This window comes from Cheilinus undulatus, linkage group 1, assembly GCF_018320785.1.
Source record: "Cheilinus undulatus linkage group 1, ASM1832078v1, whole genome shotgun sequence".
NCBI lineage: Eukaryota > Metazoa > Chordata > Actinopteri > Labriformes > Labridae > Cheilinus > Cheilinus undulatus.
This window is the reverse complement of record NC_054865.1, coordinates 2,163,556-2,184,246: the sequence shown is the minus strand read 5'-3', so window position 1 is coordinate 2,184,246 and position 20,691 is coordinate 2,163,556. Positions and strand designations below refer to the sequence as shown.

Below are 20,691 nucleotides of genomic sequence, written 5' to 3'. Positions count from 1 at the left end.
CTTATCCCTGATTGGTGGAATTGGTGCTGTTACAACTCTCCCCATGTTACAACCATATCCGGTCTCCCCTACGCCACATTTTTGTGCGTAGGCACCCTTTGTGCATGAGGCCCCTGGATATTTCTATGTGTACGACGTTTTCTGGATTTGAGCATATGCCATGTTTCAGTAGGAAATCTTTGTACATGAGGGCCCTGGTCTCAGGGCTGATCAGCCACACACACCTGGCACAGCACTGGTTGATTCAGCCTCAGGAATGCCCTGTGTGATCCCCTCACAGTAATTGTAAAAACAGTGTGTTAATTTCTGACCTTAAAGACCTTGTAAAGTGGAAATGAATCTGTATTTAGGATTGTTGTATGACAGGTCACTGTGTTATGAACCTCTTCATCAAATTTCAGTCAAATAAAACACCTCTAAGTTAATTAAGCTTTAAAATCATATAAAATGAGGCAGTAAAATCTGCTCCAGGATGTTGTGGGCGTGTCTGTTGAATGAGCTGAAGCCACGCCCAGTCAGGAGAAATGCAGTCCTCTCAGATTTAAAGAATGCTACAATCTGATTGTTGAGCTTATGAGCAGAGAGCAGTGGCCTTGCTCTGTAGTGACAAAGTCTGTTTTCTGGCTCAAATCTCCGTCATGATGCTTTAAATCCACAGACCACTGTGGCTGAAAGATTTGGTAAATTTACCTCACAGTGAACAAAAAACAGCATTTAACTGACTGTTAACTTTCAATAAGGGCAGTGACATCAGCTAACAACAGACTGGACTGAGATGAACTGCTGTGTGATTTTAGTTTGGAGTGTTAGAGGGGTGGGGCCATTCCCTACTATGTTATATTGGCTCTGCCCACATTAAACCCTGAAAGAAAGAGATAAAAAAAATTTCTAACGGTCTAAATCCGGAATTCAATCACATGTAGATCTCTGTTTTGGCATGTTTGCAGCGATCATATTCCAACATTTCTAGAGTGTTAAGACACAAATTTTGGATTTCACTTTACAGGATCTTTAATGTCTTTAAAAAAAATGTGTTTATATCGACAAAATTAAATCTTACTCAAAACACTTCAGGTTTTTAACTCCATGAAAATGATCACACACTCACGTTCCTCATCTCTTCTGCAGGCTTCTCCTGGGGCGCCGGCAGCTCGGCCTATCAGACTGAAGGAGCCTGGAACGCAGACGGAAAAGGAATGAGCATTTGGGATACTTTTGCCCACAAAAAGGGGAAAATATTCCTGAATGACACCGGAGACTCATCATGTGAGGGCTACTACAAATTTAAGGTGACCTACCTCTCTGACGTAACAACATTACAGGAAGGATTAGAGCAGATACGGAGCATGCTCACAGCTTTTTTCTAAGTTATTTCTAACGGAAACAGACAATTGATGTCCTCAAAGCTACCAGACTGTGTTAACAAACCTGGATTTTTTCTTTAAACATTGTTTTTGCCTTTATGCATGGAGTAGAGAGAGGTATGCAGCAAGAGGCTGACAGTCTAAATTAAACCTAAGGTCACTACATCACCTACCCTGTCCTGTCACATTATTGAGGCCCATATTTGCCATTTGGCCAAGTACCGGTATCTACATTTTATTTTACAGATCACGGTTAAAATAATGAGCTAAAAATGATGCTAATGAGCTTTGGGGGCGAGGAGTTTCTGAAATAGAGACACCACTTAGCACCAGTGATCCAAAGCCTGCATGAGCAGCCACAGTTAGCCCTGAAAAACCAGAATCAGTTACACCCTGAGGAAAAGTCATGGTAATGGAAGTAAATAAGCAGCTTTCACTCAAACATGGGAATGCCACAGCGAGACCCCTCCACAGTGATGGCAGCTCTCAGCTACTGGTTTTGTGTCTTTATTAAGCTCACAAGCTGGACTTGAGCTAAAGTGATGCTCTGGAGAATCCTACCTTACAAACACAGCTGTTTGTGTTTAAAACATCCTCTGAAACCAGAGCCTTCCTGCAGGGATCCCTTCATTTACACTGTCAGATACTGAGAAAAACAATCTGAGCCTGACAGTGACAGAAACTTTACATGACTTATTCTGTGCAAATATTACAGTTCATTTCACTGCTGCAGGAGGCAGCACTTCTTTTTTTTCTCAGAAGTTTGTTTATTGAGTTTTACATTTAAACAATAAACATCAAAGTCATTCAGAACACAAGAACCCCACCCAATTAAACCAGCATTCTCAGTGAAAAACCCCAATACAAAACAGAGAGCTAAGATACATTAATGATGAATTGAATATACAATAAACTGAAAATCATGAGTGTCCACATATTCATAACAAAACATAAGTCAATTAAATTCCATAAGTGTAAACACAGACATGTAGTATTCACTTAATTAAATACAATCAAATAAACCAATAAACCACAGTAGGTCCACCATTTCAGAAAGTACTAATAATTTGGTCATTGTCCTATTTTTGTCTCAGCTTAAAACTTTATACCCCAGCTGTTAAAGTAGTCTTTGACTATTTGTGGTATTGGTGTTATCACCATTCCTTGCCTGGTCCCAGGTGTCTGCCCTGTTCATAAAAATCAAAAAAGGTGTCCATAACTCATTGAAATCATCAATCTTACCTCTTATTATATATGTCATTTTCTCTAATGGTCCCTCCATATCCTTCCACTTTAAGGCAATCACACGTTTAGCTTGTAGCAGGCAAAAATTAATTAATTTACATTTTTTTACATTTGCTGTAAAATCTTCTGGGTAGATATGTAATAAACAGAGCTTTGCTTCAATGGGAACTGACATTCCTGCCACTTTAGAAATCAGTTCCAAAACCTCTCCCCAGAATTTCTGAAGCTTTTGGCATCCCCACATACAATGTAGGAGGGTGCCTACTTCTTTTCTACACTTAATGCAGAGATCAGGAATAGAAGGATTGAAACGATGTAGTTTAACTGGAGTAATATAGTTCCTGAAAAGCCACTTATACTGAATCAATCTGCATCTAGTATTTACAGTGTTTTTTGGGCCTGAAAACATGTATTTTCCCAATCCTGTACTGAGATATCTAGCTGTAGGTCATTCTTCCAAGCAGATAAATATGAAAGGGAGTTCTCTTTAGAGCCTGCTATTAATAAACTGTAAAACTTTGATAGCTGACCTCTACCAGGAGGCAGCACTTCTAAAACTTTAGTCATGAATCAGGATTCAGTTGTGGTTCATGTCAGGCAGACAGAGATATTTATTCCTGTCTGATTCCTGCACTCATTTCCTGAATATTTTCTGTTTTTTTCTTTTTTAAAGGATGATATAAACTTAATGAAGGACATGAAGTTGAACCATTATCGTTTCTCCATCTCCTGGCCAAGGATTCTACCGACCGGACTGAAAAGTAAATCTAAACCCTACTAATGCTTGGCTATCTTATATAAAGAGATTTTTCTTTTCTTTATTATTATTATTTTCACTGTGAGGAAGTTCCAGACTTAACTACATTGTTTTTATTACTTTTATTGGCTTGTTTTTTAAGAAAGGTCAACCATAAATTAACATAAAATTTGATTTCCAGTCTTAAAGGCCATGAACAGTAACATTACAAAAAATGTAAAAAAGAAAAAAGTCATGCTTCACAAAAACATTTCATGAAATCTAAAACTTTTAATGAAACATAAAATTAGGGATGCACGCTGTAGAATTTTTAGTGATATTCAATATGCTGACATTTATAGATTAATTTTAGCTTATCAATACTGATATACAAATGCAGATGCACAAAAAAGTGATACTCTGCTGCCAAAATGAACATTAAATTATCTTTATTGTTTAGATCCAAACAAAATAGCCCTAAACACAAATGTTTTTAATCAGAGATCTTTGCATGAACTATTTGTACTAGTTTAATCATTATTTTTTGTTTGTATGTGTAAATCCTATTGTAACAGCCTAATGTGCCCCCCTGATATCTCTGGCGGCCCCGGGGGTCTGGGACCCCAGGTTTTGAGCTAAGGCCTTAAAATTTTAAAGTTTAAGGATGAACAAAGAAAGAGACTTGAGCTGACGCAGGTCCTGACTCAGACTTCACTGACCTATTCACTCATATGGTCGACATTTACAGCATTTATAGGCCGATAACAGCGGGCCATATAGCGGCTGTAATTATTATCATAAACTTTTCTGTGCAGAGTTTGCATGTTCTCGCCGTGCACACGTGGGTTCTCGCTGGGTACTCTGGCTTCCTCCCACTGCAAAAAACATGCTCATTAGGTTAACTGGTGACTCTAAAATGGCCGTAGGTGTGAGCGTGCCTGGTTGTCAGCCCTGTGATTGACTGGCAACCAGTCCAGGGTAACCCTGCCTCTCGCCCAATGACAGCTGGGATATGCTCCAGCCTCCCCGCGACCCCAAACAGGGTAAGTGGTATAAAAAATGAATGGATGGATGGACTTTTATATGTTCAGATATGATAATTATTTTTAAATCTAATATCTGCTGACACTGAAATTTATACTGATAATAGCGTTCATCCCTAATTTCAAAAGTTTGCAAAATGTGTTTTACAAAATGGTATTTTTTCATTTTATGTCAATTTTTGTGTTTCATTGAGTTATTTTATGACATCTTTTTACATTTTATAATATCTTTCTTGTGTTTAACTTAATTTTTTAGCATTTTAAGAAATGTTCAATCCCTTCAAAAATACCTTTGTTTCATTACATTTTGGGGCGTGTATGACTTTTTTTTAAACTTCACACATTTGTGTGTTTTATCAAATATTAAGTTCCACTAACCCCGTGGTTTTTAAACTCTCCTAGCCCTTTGGCAGATTAAAAACTTTAGACCCCCACCCATGATGGTGAACAGCTAAAGGATGTAGTAAAAGGACGGAGCATGGCTCTGGCTTAGATACCCATCGGTGTACGGGTGAAGCACGTCTGTTTTGGAGATTCATCATCAGCCCTACTTTACCAGGAAGTCTTCTCACAGACTTTGCTGTATTTGCTAGCAGTGCAAAATGGCACAAATGTTAATATTAAGCCTTGCCTTTAATCATTTCAGGCCCTCTTTGGGGGCCATGGGTTTCCTTCTGGGAAATACTTCATGTAAATTTTTTTGTGCTTTCTGAAATAATTGATGGCAAAAAAAATGCTTTTGCACCTCACTTTCAAATTTTTTTGGGGGCTCCATGAAGATTTTTTTCTTGTTGTTTTTGTCATTGACTTTCAGGGCCAACGTACAGAGTATGCTCACAGTACAAAGCACACTCACAGTACAGAGTATGCTCACAGTACAAAGCACACTCACAGTACAGAGTATGCTCACAGTACAGAGTATGCTCACAGTACAGAGCACACTCACAGTACAGAGTATGCTCACAGTAAAGAGTATGCTCACAGTACAGAGCACACTCACAGTACAGAGCACACTCACAGTACAGAGCACACTCAAAGTACAAAGCACACTCACAGTACAGAGTATGCTCACAGTACAGAGTATGCTCACAGTACAGAGTATGCTCACAGTACAGAGTATGCTCACAGTACAGAGCACGCTCACAGTAGAGTATGCTCACAGTACAGAGCACGCTCACAGTAGAGTATGCTCACAGTACAGAGTATGCTCACAGTATAGAGTATGCTCACAGTACAGAGCACACTCACAGTACAGAGTATGCTCACAGTATAGAGTATGCTCACAGTACAGAGCACACTCACAGTACAGAGTATGCTCACAGTATAGAGTATGCTCACAGTACAGAGCACGCTCACAGTACAGAGTATGCTCACAGTACAGAGCACGCTCACAGTAGAGTATGCTCACAGTACAGAGCATGCTCACAGTACAGTATGCTCACAGTACAGAGTATGCTCACAGTACAGAGTATGCTCACAGTACAGAGTATGCTCACAGTACAGAGTATGCTCACAGTACAGAGTATGCTCACAGTACAGAGCACGCTCACAGTACAGAGTATGCTCACAGTACAGAGTATGCTCACAGTACAGAGTATGCTCACAGTACAGAGTATGCTCACAGTACAGAGCACACTCACAGTACAGAGTATGCTCACAGTACAAAGCACACTCAAAGTACAAAGCACACTCACAGTACAGAGTATGCTCACAGTACAGAGTATGCTCACAGTACAAAGCACACTCAAAGTACAAAGCACACTCACAGTACAGAGTATGCTCACAGTACAGAGTATGCTCACAGTACAGAGTATGCTCACAGTACAGAGTATGCTCACAGTACAGAGTATGCTCACAGTACAGAGTATGCTCACAGTACAGAGTATGCTCACAGTACAGAGCACACTCACAGTACAGAGTATGCTCACAGTAAAGAGTATGCTCACAGTACAGAGCACACTCACAGTACAGAGCACACTCACAGTACAGAGCACACTCAAAGTACAAAGCACACTCACAGTACAGAGTATGCTCACAGTACAGAGTATGCTCACAGTACAGAGTATGCTCACAGTACAGAGCACGCTCACAGTAGAGTATGCTCACAGTACAGAGCACGCTCACAGTAGAGTATGCTCACAGTACAGAGTATGCTCACAGTACAGAGCACACTCACAGTACAGAGTATGCTCACAGTATAGAGTATGCTCACAGTACAGAGCACGCTCACAGTACAGAGTATGCTCACAGTACAGAGCACGCTCACAGTAGAGTATGCTCACAGTACAGAGCATGCTCACAGTAGAGTATGCTCACAGTACAGAGTATGCTCACAGTACAGAGTATGCTCACAGTACAGAGTATGCTCACAGTACAGAGTATGCTCACAGTACAGAGCACGCTCACAGTACAGAGTATGCTCACAGTACAGAGCATGCTCACAGTAGAGTATGCTCACAGTACAGAGTATGCTCACGGTACAAAGCACACTCACAGTACAGAGTATGCTCACAGTACAGAGTATGCTCACAGTACAGAGCACGCTCACAGTACAGAGTATGCTCACAGTACAGAGTATGCTCACAGTATAGAGTATGCTCACAGTACAGAGCACGCTCACAGTACAGAGTATGCTCACAGTACAGAGCACGCTCACAGTAGAGTATGCTCACAGTACAGAGCATGCTCACAGTACAGTATGCTCACAGTACAGAGTATGCTCACAGTACAGAGCACACTCACAGTACAGAGCACACTCACAGTACAGAGCACACTCAAAGTACAAAGCACACTCACAGTACAGAGTATGCTCACAGTACAGAGTATGCTCACAGTACAGAGTATGCTCACAGTACAGAGCACGCTCACAGTAGAGTATGCTCACAGTACAGAGCACGCTCACAGTAGAGTATGCTCACAGTACAGAGTATGCTCACAGTATAGAGTATGCTCACAGTACAGAGCACACTCACAGTACAGAGTATGCTCACAGTATAGAGTATGCTCACAGTACAGAGCACACTCACAGTACAGAGTATGCTCACAGTATAGAGTATGCTCACAGTACAGAGCACGCTCACAGTACAGAGTATGCTCACAGTACAGAGCACGCTCACAGTAGAGTATGCTCACAGTACAGAGCATGCTCACAGTAGAGTATGCTCACAGTACAGAGTATGCTCACAGTACAGAGTATGCTCACAGTACAGAGTATGCTCACAGTACAGAGTATGCTCACAGTACAGAGCATGCTCACAGTAGAGTATGCTCACAGTACAGAGTATGCTCACGGTACAAAGCACACTCACAGTACAGAGTATGCTCACAGTACAGAGCACGCTCAAGGTACAGAGCACAGTCACAGTACAGAGTTTGCTCACAGTATAGGGTATGCTCACAGTATAGAGTATGCTCACAGTATAGAGTATGCTCACAGTACAGAGTATGCTCACAGTACAGAGCACGCTCACAGCACAGAGTATGCTCACAGTACAGAGTATGCTCACAGTACAGAGTATGCTCACAGTACAGAGCACACTCACAGTACAGAGCACACTCAGTACAGAGTATGCTCACAGTACAGAGCACGCTCACAGCACAGAGCACGCTCACAGCACAGAGTATGCTCACAGTACAGAGTATGCTCACAGTACAGAGTATGCTCCCCATATGGAGCGCGCTGACCGAACAGAGCATGCTCACTTTGCTGAGCATGTCCACCATGCTGAGCAGGCTTTCCATACAGAGCAGGCTCACCGTACTGAGCATGCTCGCTGTGCTGAGCACGCTCACTGTACAGAGCATGCTCCTCTCTCCTGCAGACTTTTTGGTTCCAGTTTCCACAATAAAATCCGATATAGAGAGATACAGCATCAATCACCTGATGAAGTTCAATCAAACACAAAAGCCAGACTTTAGAAAGAAAACGAAAACTGTGACCACAAGGACACCTTAAATGAGATTGAATTATTATCTTCACACTTTACTTTTTCTGAATGTTTCTTGATGTCAGTGTCAGTGGTTTAGCTCAGTTTTGGGTTTACTGCGCTTCCTTTCCAAACTTGATGACTGCATGATACAGGCAGAAAGATAATGCTATACAGTCCTATTTTAATCTTCTCATCAAAGTGAAATCATACATCTACTAATGATTCTTTTGCTGCTTTATCTGAGGTGAAAAAATCAACGAGAGAGGAATCAAATATTACGATGACTTGATCAACATGCTGCTGGACAATAAGATCACTCCTGTTGTGACTCTGTACCACTGGGATCTACCACAGGTGAGAACTTCATCTTTGTGTTTCCACCTCCAGATTTACAGCTCATGTGTGCATACTGACCTGGTTTTACTCCTCAGGTGTTACAGGAGAAGTACGGTGGCTGGCAGAACGTCACCATGGTCAACTACTTCAACGACTTCGCCAACCTTTGCTTTGAGAGGTTTGGAAACAGAGTCAAGTATTGGATCACCTTCAATAACCCCTGGGTATGTCTGATGAATCATGGTGCATTCACGGTTTCCTGCAGCAGTATCTTAACTGTCTGAGTTCTTGAAGACAAAGTTCTCCTGTGTTTTCAGTCTATTGCGGTGGAAGGATATCAAACAGGAGAACACGCTCCTGGACTGAAGCTGAAGGGCACCGGAGCGTACAGAGCTGCTCACCACATCATCAAGGTAACGCCCAGGAGACGCTGCTTTGCTGTTTGAGTCCAGTTTGGTGTTAGAAACAGAGACACCCTGGGCACAGAGGGCCTAGAGGTTAGGTTGTTCCACATGTGCAGAAGCTGGCAAAAGGCATAAATCTTCATTTAAAGGAAAACTGATACCAAACTTTATTTTTGCATCAATGGAGAATAAAAAGCTCCATTTATAAATTTGATCTTTCGGCTGTTTGATTCTGGTAAAAACCATGATCACAATCTTTCTGATTGATGCAGTTCAAAGAATTTTTGCACTGAAATGTCTGTTTTAATCAAAGAGAAATCCCTATTACTATGATATACACTGTATGTTTTAGTGGAGTTCCACAGGCAAAGCGAGGCAGTGGCTCACAGGACTTTAGCCGCAGCTGTTTTCTCAGAAGCCCTGAATCTTTTATGTCGGTAAAAATCAATTGTCTATTGAGAGTTATGATGAATAATTTCTTCTTCTTGCCACTTTCTCCCAATTTTTTTCATTTTTTCACAATTTTTTTTCCACTTTTCACCCATTTAAACTGCCTTTTGCCATCAAGTACCCCTTTTTTTCCTATATTTTTTTTGCCCATTTTTGCCACTTCTTTATGACACTTTTTCCCATTTAGCCTCTTTCACCATTTTTTCGCCACTTTCCACCCTTTTAAGCTACCCTTTTCCATTAAATACCACTTGTTTCCTCTTTTTTGCCCATTTTGGGGCTTTTTTTAGCCACTTTTCCCATTTTTGCCCTTTTTCACCAATGTAGCCCATTTAAGCTATATTTTGCCATTTAAAACCACTTGTTACTTTTTTTGGCCCTATTTTGCCACTCTTGACTGCTTTTTGCTCATTTTAGTCACATTTCTCTATAATTTGACACATTTTTACCACTTTTGGATCATTTTTGCCACCTTTAACTTATTTTTTATTATTATTATTGCTACTTCAAACTGTTGTTGCCACTTTTCACCGCTTAGATTGTGGCTCTTGCGAAGGTATTTTCCAACAATTTGGCTCTTTGGTTGAGCAGAGTTGAGTAACACTGCTTTAAAGTCTGCAACATGACAGAGCATGAACGTCTATAGGAAGCTGCCATTCTGCTGCTGTGTCTCATTCATATTTTGTGCTGTTTACTTATGATAGACCACTCTCTGCATGAAAGTGTTGATGTTTTTTTCATGGCATTATTTTGTCTTATCTGATATCAGATAAATAAGAAAAACAGAAATTAAACTGACACTGTCTTTCTCTCTGACACAGGCACACGCCAGAGTTTGGCACACGTACGACATGCAGTGGAGGGGCAAACAAAAAGGTGAGAAGAGAAGCTCATGGAGCTGGTTTTTATATTCTTTTAATAGAAGTGGAATTTCCACCATGCTGGGTTTTAACAGACTTTGGTGTGTGCAGGCCTTGTTGGGATCTCTCTGACAGCTGATTGGGGGGAACCAGTGGACAGCACCAACCAGAGGGACATCGAAGCAGCAGAGAGATACATCCAGTTCTACTTGGGATGGTTTGCTACGCCCCTCTACAGTGGAGACTATCCCCAGGTTATGAAGGATTACATTGGTATGTCACATTCAGAATCAAACACTTCCTATGATACTGTAGAGAAATATGCTTGTTTTCTAAACAGGAAAAGGCTGTTTGTTGATTGGTAGATACCCAAATACATGCTGAGAGAGTGGGTTTTTCTGAGGGATGCACAATACTATCAGCAAAATATTGGTATTGGCAGACATTAGATTAAAAACTTAAAGAATGGCCCTGCAGATATGAAAATGCTGGAACTTGCAGCCTTGGTGTAAAACACGGGTGTCAAACTCAAGGCCCGGGGGCAAAATCCGGCCCGTGGAATGATTATATCTGGCCCGCAAGATCTGCAAGATTTGTATTCTAACTGGCCCACCAGTATGAGGTCTGCAGATTCACTCCAGTATAATAATGTAAACTTCAACTTAATTATTTAAAATCTCCTTAGCCATAAAAATCTGTTTTTATTTCATATTTTCAGTTTTGCATTTCAAAGTTATAACAGAAACTTATGATTTTGACTTTTCACTTTATGCTTTGACCTTTTCAACTCATAATTTGGACTTTTTATGTCATATTTTTTATCTTTTAGATTTCAAATTTTAAATTTTAAGTCATATTTTGACCTTTTCAACTCCTTACTTTGGCTTTTTAATCCCATGTTTTGACTTTTAGAAACATGATTTCAATTTTTTTTCTCATATTTTGACATTTTGAATGACTAGTTTTTACTTTTTATATCATATTTTGACCGTTTAGACTCCCAATTTTAAATGTAAGTCATATTTTTAACTTTTTGAGCCATCATTTTGAATTCTAGCTCATATTTTGACATTTTCAACTCCTAATTTTTGGCTTTTCAATCCCATATTTTGAACTATCAGACTCACAATTAAAATTTTAAGTCATATTTTCACCTTTCGAACTTATGATTTCAACTTTCTCCTCGTATATTTGCTCTTTAAAAACATTTGTTTTTTTTCTATTTTTAATATCGTGTTATGATCTTTTGAACTAATAAATTGGAATTTTTATCTCAGATATGAGCCTTTGAACTTATCATTTTTACATTTTCAAATTTCCAAATGATTTATAATCTGTGCTGTTTTTTTTTTTTACATTTAATTACTGGTGAAAATGACGTTGACAGTTCTGGTTCCGGCCCCTGCTGTGATTGAGTTTGACACACCTGGTATAAAACCTCTATCAGCCTTAGAAACTAGCAAAATGTGTAAATGTACCATCCGGTATAGGTGTATTTTAGGGTGCCACCAAGCAGCAACCTCCGGTCCTAAAAATGAAGCCAATGCGGAAGTGCAAAAAATTGCTATACCGCGAGTGTCCACTTGAGGCTGGCTGCAGGAAAACCAGAAGTTCCATCTGCACACATGTTAAATAGCCAGTTTTGACACACAAAATAAACTGGTTTACAGCCTGGTTCAAAACACCAAACGTGTCTCATTAGCTAGTGTCTTATTGTGCTCCCACTGTACAGGGGGGAATTTTTTGTACCACAATCGTTTGGATTATATTTAGGATAAACCTCACTTTACGGTGATTGGCGCCTCACATTTGATTGACAGATAGCTCGGCAGGCAGAGGCTCCATTCCTGTCAATTGGAATGCTAGCTAGCAGGCTGACAGGAAGTCACGTTTAGTGGGCGGGCCGTTAGGTTGATCCAAAGTTCAGTTGAGACCACGATTTCAATATGGAAGCATCCACGGATTGGCTTCAAAAGCCGTTTTACTCCGCCTATTGTAAGCAGATGACTGACGTCACACAGGGTTTGTCCAATTCTTTCTACAGTCTATGGGCGCCACACATTCAAGGAGGCCCAGCATGAGACCTGAACATTTGGAATAATGTCCCAAACGTAAAACAGCTACCAGACTGTCTCCTGCCCCGCTCGCTCTCAGCTCCGCTTGACTCAGCCTCTTTTTGCACTGAAGAAACTTGGTCTTTACAATGAAAAAATATAAATATATTAGTGGTAAATATATCCACTAAAATGTGTTTGTAGATAATGGCATATCTGAAATCAGCAAAAATCCATATCTACATCCCTAGTTTTTCTAAATATGTCCTCTTTGAAATTGATACTTTTTAAAACTACGAGGCATGAAATAAAAATGTTGAGGAGAATGCAGTTGACTGATTAGTTTGATTTCACTCTATGTTCAGGCAGGAAGAGCGGTCAGCAGGGCCTCGGAGCGTCTCGGCTGCCCGTCTTCTCCCCTCAGGAGAAGAGCTACAATAAGGGAACCTGCGACTTCCTTGGCCTCGGACACTTCACCACCCGTTACGTCACCATGAAGAATTACCCATCAGGTGTCGGGGACAGCTACTTTGCAGACCGTGACCTCGCAGAGCTGGTTGACCCACAGTGGCCTGATCCCGGCTCTGAATGGCTCTACTCTGTTCCCTGGGGTTTCAGACGCTTGTTGAACTTTGTCAAGGTACAAGACACTCAGATCAAACATGGAGATTTTAGCTTTAAGGTTTATCAAAGGAAACTGGAAGAAAGACTGTATGGTGTATTTATCTTTTATGCTGTTTCGCGTCTTTTAAACAGACTCAGTACGGGAACCCCATGATCTACGTGACAGAAAACGGCGTGTCAGAGAAAATGCTCTGCACCGACCTCTGTGACGACTGGAGGATGCAGTACTTCAAGGAATACATCAACGAAATGCTCAAAGGTGAAAGCAGCCTCCTTAAAACCAGGTCTCCTCAAATGTATGAGTTGTAAAGAATGTTTAATTCATATTTTAAACAGAGCAAGTGTGATATATTATCCTTCTTCTTTTACCGTACAGCGGTTAAAGACGGTGTGAATGTGAAGGGTTACACAGCCTGGTCTCTCCTCGATAACTTTGAGTGGGATGAAGGATACTCAGAGCGGTTTGGACTTTACTACGTGGACTTCAGGAACAAAAATAAACCACGCTACCCCAAGGCCTCTGTCCAGTTCTACAAACGCATCATCAGCTCGAACGGTTTCCCCAACCAGAGAGAGGTACAACACTAACATTACGCTTCAACCCAGGACCAAAATATGTCAATCAGCTGCTGAGAGGTTTTTTAGATCTTCATAAGGAGTGTTTGTTGGATCTTAAAGATTTTGTTTGAAATTTGCAGGTGGAAAGTTGGAAAAGGAAATCCATAGAAACCTGTTCCTCCAGTAACCAGCTCCTGGCAGCAGGTTGGTACAGCTCAATATTTACAGAAGCTTTTTGATGAGCTAGGTGGGGCCAAACAAAGGAAAATTCTGTTTCAAGCTTGTTTTCTTCCATTTTCTAACAGGGTTTTTCTTTGTTTTGCCCCTCCAGCTAGAAGAAAGTCCCAGGGAAATCAGGAACATGCAGGAATGCAAAAGTCTTGGCCAGTGCATGATGAAGTTTAGGTACTAACGTTTCTGATTGAGATGTCTCTGCAAAGATGGTGTTTAATTCCACTTTAAACTTCTTTTATCATGATTTTCTTTATTCACTCCACGGCACGTCACACAGCTATCAGACAGTCATCAGAGGGCATCAGCCAGTCTCGCTGTTGGGTTTCAGGCCTCATGCTGGCTAGATTTCTCATAGTGAGCAGTCTGGGTTTAACTTCTACCATGTTTAGCCAATGCAGTCAGAGGGGTTTACATCCATTAAAGCAGGGGTGTCAAACTCAAGGCTCGGGGTCCAAATCCGGCCCGTGGAACGATTATATCCGGCCCACAAGATCATATTTGTATTCGAACTGGCCCACCAGTATGAGGTCTGCAGATTTCCTCCAGTATAAAAAATGTAAACTTCAACTTGATTATTTGAAATATCCTTGTTAAATCATAAAAATCTGAAAAGGTAAAGAGATTTCATAAAAACTCAAAATTTGGGGAAAGAAATGAATATGTGTTTTATTTCATATTTTCAACTTTGCATCTCAAGATTACGACCCAAACATATGATTTTGACTCTTCATTTCATACTTTGACCTTTTCAACTCATAATTTGGACTTTATACAGTGCTTAACAAATTTATTAGCCCATCTCCCAAAGTAAGGTTTATGCCACAGCTGCCCTAAGTTAACAGCAATGGTAAAAATTGGTAAAACCAAAATCATTTTTATGTTTCTGCAATGGTTAATACATTAATATGTAGAAGCTCTTTAACCCAAATGATATTTCTAATGCTAAAATAGAATTATTATTGTTATCAATGAATTTTAAAATTTACTGATTTACAAAAAACTGAAAAAAAAGTAAAGCACATTAATATTTCTTGATTAATATGTCAAACTATAGTTATTTACTTGCATTCCTGAAGAGAAAAATTAGTTTTAGTGGTTGAATGTTATGCTTGATTCATTTCTGACTTCTCAGAGAAGCCCAGTGAGCCGGCTCATATTTGGGTGAATTCAGTTTGAAATTCCTCATTCTTGTTAAAAATGGTAAAACGTGGAGAGCTCACTGACAATGAAAGAGTCTGCATTAAAGCACTTCATGATACTGGATGGTCTTTGAGACAAATATGACAGGTGGTCTAATAAATTTGTTAAGCACTGTATGTCACATTTTCGTTTTTTAGATTCCCAGTTTTATATTTTAAGTCATATTTGGACATTTTCAACTCCTTACATTGGCTTTTTAATCCCATGTTTTCACTTTTACAAACATGACTTCAAAATTTTTCTCTCATATTTTGACATTTTGAAGGAATAAATTGTATGTTTTAGATCATATTTTGACCTTTTACACTCCCAATTTTGAATTTAAGTCATAATTTTAACTTTTTAAGTCATCATTTTGAATTCTGGCTCATATTTTGACATTTTCAACTCCTAATTTTGGCTTTTCAATCAAATATTTTGACCCATCAGACTCACAATTTAAAATTTTAAGTCATATTTTGACTTTTTAACTGATGTTTTCAAAATTGATCTCATATTTTCACCTTTCAAACTTATGATTTCAACTTTCTCCTCATATATTTGCTCTTTAAAAATATTATTTTTCTGTTTTTAATATCGTGTTCTGATCTTTTGAACTAATAAACTGGAATTTTTATCTCAGATATGAGCCTTTAAACTTATCATTTTCACTTTTTAAATTTCCAAATGATTTATCACCAGTGCTGTTTTTTTCATATTTTATTACTGGTGAAAATGAGGTCGACAGTTCTGGTTAAATGTTGACCCTGTTAGGCTCTCAGGTTAGACATGAATCCAGAATCCGGCCCCTGCTGTGATTGAATTTGACACCCCTCATTAGGGCATTCGAACTGCCAAGTGGTAAACCTTAAAAGCTCAGACCGCATACTGGGGATGCCTTCATCTTAACTGGATTGGTTGTGTAGATGAAATGTCTACTGCAGGGGTGTCAAACTCATAATGGGTCTGGGGCCAGATTTGCTCCAATAAGACGTCCTGAGAGCCAGACTATTTAGACCAGGAGTGTGAAAGTCAATCGCAGATTTTGAATTTAGGCCTAACCTAAGAGTCCAACAAGGTCGACATTTGACCATTGACTGTCAACCTCATTTTCCCCATTAGTAAAATATAAAAAATATAAATAACACTGATAGCAAATCATTCTGAGATACAAAAAGTCAAATGATTAGTTTTAAGGCTCAAAGACCGAGATAAAAAGTCAAACCTATTAATTCAAATGGTCAAAACATGAAATTTAAAGGCAGAGTAATGTTTTTAAAAGGCAAATATATGAGATAGAAAGTCAAAATCACAAGTTTAAAAGGTAAAAATATGACCCAGGATTTTAAAATGTGAATCTTGAAGATCAAAACATGAAAAAAGTCAAACTCATAAGTTTAAATCAGAACTGTGAGATGCAAGATTGAAAGTATGAAATGACATTAATTTATTTTCCCACCTTCCTTACTTTTTTGAATTACTTTCACTCTTTTTCAGATTTTTATAATTCAACAAGGATATTTTAAATCATCGAGGTAAAGTTTACACATTTATACTGGAGGAAATCTGCAGACCTCATACTGGTGGGCCAGTTAGAATAGAAAAGTCGTGAGATCTTGCGGGCCGGATATAGCTGTACCACGGGCCGGATTTGGCCCCCGGGCCTTGAGTTTGACACCCCTGGACTACTGGCATGCATTAAAGTCCATCCCATCAGCTGACATGATCTGATGTATTCTGCTAGTTAACTAAAAGCATGGCTTTATTTCTGTCCATCCAGCTGAACTTTAAGAGATCTGGATTATGAAAGCTCCTCATTTGGTACCATTTTGTCCAGTTCAGACCAAAGATTTGTAAGACTGATGGTGATGGTTGTAGCTATGAACCGAGCCACGTCAGCTCCATTCAGGCTGTCTGATGAGCAGTTCAGTCTGGCAAGTTGCAGACAGCTGGTTTTAGGATTTTGCAAGCAGATAAATGGAAAAAAGGGGAGTGGAAGTCTAGTTTTGGAAGGCTATAAACCCAAAGAAATATTGAATAAGAGTAGAGTATTTTTTTCAGTAAGTCATGCTATGAATGTTGGAAATGAATACACCTATCTTTTCTTTAAAGTTGAGTGGTCAATGCCATAGGAGCTAAATTTATCAGTGGAAAATGTGTTTTTATAACAAAATCTCAGTTATGATGAGTCTGAGCTAGCAAAGCCTTTTTGTGTTTAAATGTGCTGTTTAATTGCCACACGACAATGTTGACCCTTGTATTTTTGGTTCCGACTGGCCCCTAACAATATGGTGGAATATGATGTTGCTGTGCAATGACATTTATTACAGTCATGGACCAAAGTATTGGCACCCCTGGAATTTTTCCAGAAAATACACCATTTCTCCCAGAAATTGTTGCAATTACAAATGTTTTTGGTACACACGTTTATTTCCTTTATGTGCATTGAAAAAACACAAAAAATCTGAAGAAAAAAGACAAAATTGACATAATTTTACACAAACTCAAAAAATGGGCCGGACAAAATGATTGTCCCCCTTTTAAAACTGTGGGTAAATCATTTTATTTCCAGCATGTGATGCTCATTTAAACTCACCTGTGGCAGTAACAGGTGCTGGCAATGTAGAATCACACCTGAAGCCAGTTAGAATGTCTAAAAGTTGACTCAACCTTTGTGTTGTGTGCCTGTGTGTGTCACACCAAGCATGGGGAAGAGGAAGGGGAGCCCAGAATTGTCTGAGGACTTAAAAAGCAAAATTGAGGAAAAATATGAACAATCTCAAGGTTAAAGACCATCTCCAGAGATCTTGAAATTCCTTTGTCCACTGTGCGTCATATGTGACCAAAGCTGGTAAAAACTCCTGCAAGTCGTCCGAGGTCATTTTTGAGTTTTTTACACACTATGAAAGTGTAGATTCCAAGCTTTCAAATGGTGTATCACACACCTTAACCTGAGCATATTTTACAAAGATATGCACATTTTAATGTTAACTTCTAGTTCCTATTTGCTCTGAGAAAACCAGGTTCAAAGTTTCAGGACTTCTCCTATCTTCAGGCAGGCCGGGTGATGGGCGTGAACAATAGAGCCACATTTACATAAAGTCCACCCAAACCAAGCTTCTGAATCGTACTGTTGACGCTCATCAAAATATTCCCATAGGAAATCTGCCTCCTTCATCAAACTTACACTGTCGAGTGATCCTGAAGTTGTCCCAAGTCTGTTGATAATTCTTGCTGCTTCTTCATCGTCTCTTCTACTTTTCTTCGCTGCAGGGTGCATCTTGAGGCTTGTTGATAAAGGTGATAACTAGAAACAGCTGTAGTTACGTGCCGACGGGGGTTGGAGTTTGAGCCATGCGGTGTTTGTTATTGTCCATCTCAATGGGCGAAACTGGGGACAATGGCGGACTGAGTGGCCAATTATCACCCTGCAGTTTTGCTTTCCCCTCCCCTCAATCTCCCTGCAGAAACTACGAAAAGAGGGCATTTTTAAACACAAAATGAATGCTTTTAAATATCACATTTGTGTTACTTTTTTCATTGAATGAGTAGTTTAAATGTCGGACTTGCATAAAATGAGAAAAAACGAAAAATGATCATTTTGAAGAAAACGACTTTGTATCCATTTTTCTCAACCACCAGAATGCCGACTTGCAAGAACTTTATCTGGCTTTGGTCACATATGATCAAGAAGTTTAAAACCCATGGAGCTGTGGCTAATCTCCCTGGATGTGGACAGAAGAGAAAAACTGACAAAAGAATGCAACGCAGGATAGTTGGAATGGTGGATAAACATCCTCAGTCAACTTCCACACAAATTCAGGCTGTCCTGCAGACACAGGGTGCAAAAGTGTCAGCTGGGACCATACGTGGTCATCTGAATGAGATGAAGCGCTATGGCAGGAGACCGAGGAGAACCCCACTGCTGACAAAGAGACATAAAAAAGCCACACTGGAATTTGAAAAAATGTCTGGGAGAGCATTTTGTGGACAGATGAGACTAAGGTAGAGCTTTTTGGAAAGGCACGTCATTCTACTGTTTACAGAAAAGAGAATGAGGCCTACAAAGAAAAGAACACAGTACCTACAGTCAAACATGGTGGAGCTTCAAAGATGTTTTGGGCTTGTTTTGCTGCCTCTGGCACTGGGTGCCTTGACTGTGTGCAAGAAATCATGACATCTGGAGACTATCAAAAGATTTTGGGCCACAATGTAGGGCCTAGTGTCAGAAAGCTGGGTCTGGGTCAGAGGTCATGGGTGTTCCAGCAGGACAATGACCCCAAACATACCTCAAATAGCACCAAGAAATGGTTGGAGACAAAGCTGGAGAGTTCTGAAGTGGCCAGCAATGAGTCTGGATCTAAATCCCATTGAGCACCTATGGAGAGATCTCAAAACTGCTGTTGAAGAAGGCACCCTTCAAATCTGAGACCTGGAGCAGTTTGTAAAAGAAGAATGGTCCAAAATTCCAGTTGAGAGGTGTAAGAAGCTTGTTGATGGTTATAAGAAGTGATTGGTTACAGTTATTTTTTCCCAAGAGTGAGCAACCAAATATTAAGTTGAGGGTGCCAATAATTTTGTCCAGCCCATTTTTTGAGTTTTGTGTAAAATTATGTCAATTTTGTCTTTTTCTTCGGATTTTGTGTGCTGTTCCAATGCAAATAAAGGAAATAAACATGTGTATACCGAAAATATTTGTAATTGCAACAATTTCTGGGAGAAATGGTGTATATTTCTGGAAAAAATCCAGGGGTGCCAATACTTTGGTCCATGACTGTATCCCATCAATATGACAGTAACCAAGCCTGGGCATGGCTAGAGAAATTAAACTCAGCTTTTCAAAAAATGTGGTTAATCAGAGTTAATTCATGATTTAAAAGGTTGGCAATGACTAGTTAACAGGTAGGTTTGGATGGATTTACCCTTGATAAATGAAATCATCATTTAAAGACTGAATTTTCTATTTACTCAGGTTATCTTTGTCTAATGTTAAAATTTGTTTGAACTGAAAATTTTAAGTGAGACAAAAATGCAAAAAAAAGAAAAAAGAAATAATGAAGGGAGCAAATACTTTTCATAACACTGTGTGTTTCTACTGACGTGATGTTTGGACTGTTAACAGAGATCCTTCAACTTACATTGATTTGTTTTTCAGATCCACTGATTGGCCACATGGAGATGGTGACGGAGATCGTGGTCCCCACAGTTTGCACGCTCTGCATCCTCCTCAGTGCCGTCTTACTCATGTTCCTGCTGCGTGGACGCCTCTGATTGGACACAGAAACATACACATTAATCTGAGAGTGACTTTAAAGCTGTAAAAGCCTCAAACTGTCCAGAGCATGTGTTCATTTCACTGTCTGCTATTCTGTTTTCAAATAATCAGGTTGTACCCTTCGAGACAGAGGAGCTGCAACAACTCAAGCTTGCTACATTGCTATTATCATGAAGATGATTTCTTTTTTTAAGAAACTGGTCTTGTGTGGTTTTTAGGGTAGCTACCTTTCCTAAAATGCTCGAGAAAACTGTAAAGAGAAGATGGTTTATTCTTAAAGAGTTTGTAAAACTAAGAAATACGAGTGATGGAGATCAAGTGTTGTACTCTGTGGATCAGAAACTTCTATTAAACACATTTTTAAGACTTTGTTGGTGCTGATAGTTGAGTAAACTCTATT

General features: G+C 39.6%; 1 protein-coding gene across 1 annotated transcript in view; it reads left to right on the top strand.

The window, feature by feature from the left end:
* The window catches only part of lctla (lactase-like a), a 30,124-nt gene extending 9,693 nt beyond the window's left edge, over window positions 1-20,431 (top strand). Inside the window, exons 2-13 of the mRNA XM_041793717.1 lie at window positions 1,129-1,289; window positions 3,283-3,370; window positions 8,562-8,671; window positions 8,749-8,877; window positions 8,971-9,066; window positions 10,329-10,383; window positions 10,479-10,640; window positions 12,787-13,061; window positions 13,178-13,304; window positions 13,422-13,621; window positions 13,744-13,807; window positions 20,172-20,431. Of these exons, the coding sequence (XP_041649651.1) occupies window positions 1,129-1,289; window positions 3,283-3,370; window positions 8,562-8,671; window positions 8,749-8,877; window positions 8,971-9,066; window positions 10,329-10,383; window positions 10,479-10,640; window positions 12,787-13,061; window positions 13,178-13,304; window positions 13,422-13,621; window positions 13,744-13,807; window positions 20,172-20,287 (1,583 nt within the window). The 3' untranslated portion in view covers window positions 20,288-20,431. The remainder of the gene's footprint in view (window positions 1-1,128; window positions 1,290-3,282; window positions 3,371-8,561; window positions 8,672-8,748; window positions 8,878-8,970; window positions 9,067-10,328; window positions 10,384-10,478; window positions 10,641-12,786; window positions 13,062-13,177; window positions 13,305-13,421; window positions 13,622-13,743; window positions 13,808-20,171) is intronic.
* Window positions 20,432-20,691: the final 260 nt, after the last annotated feature.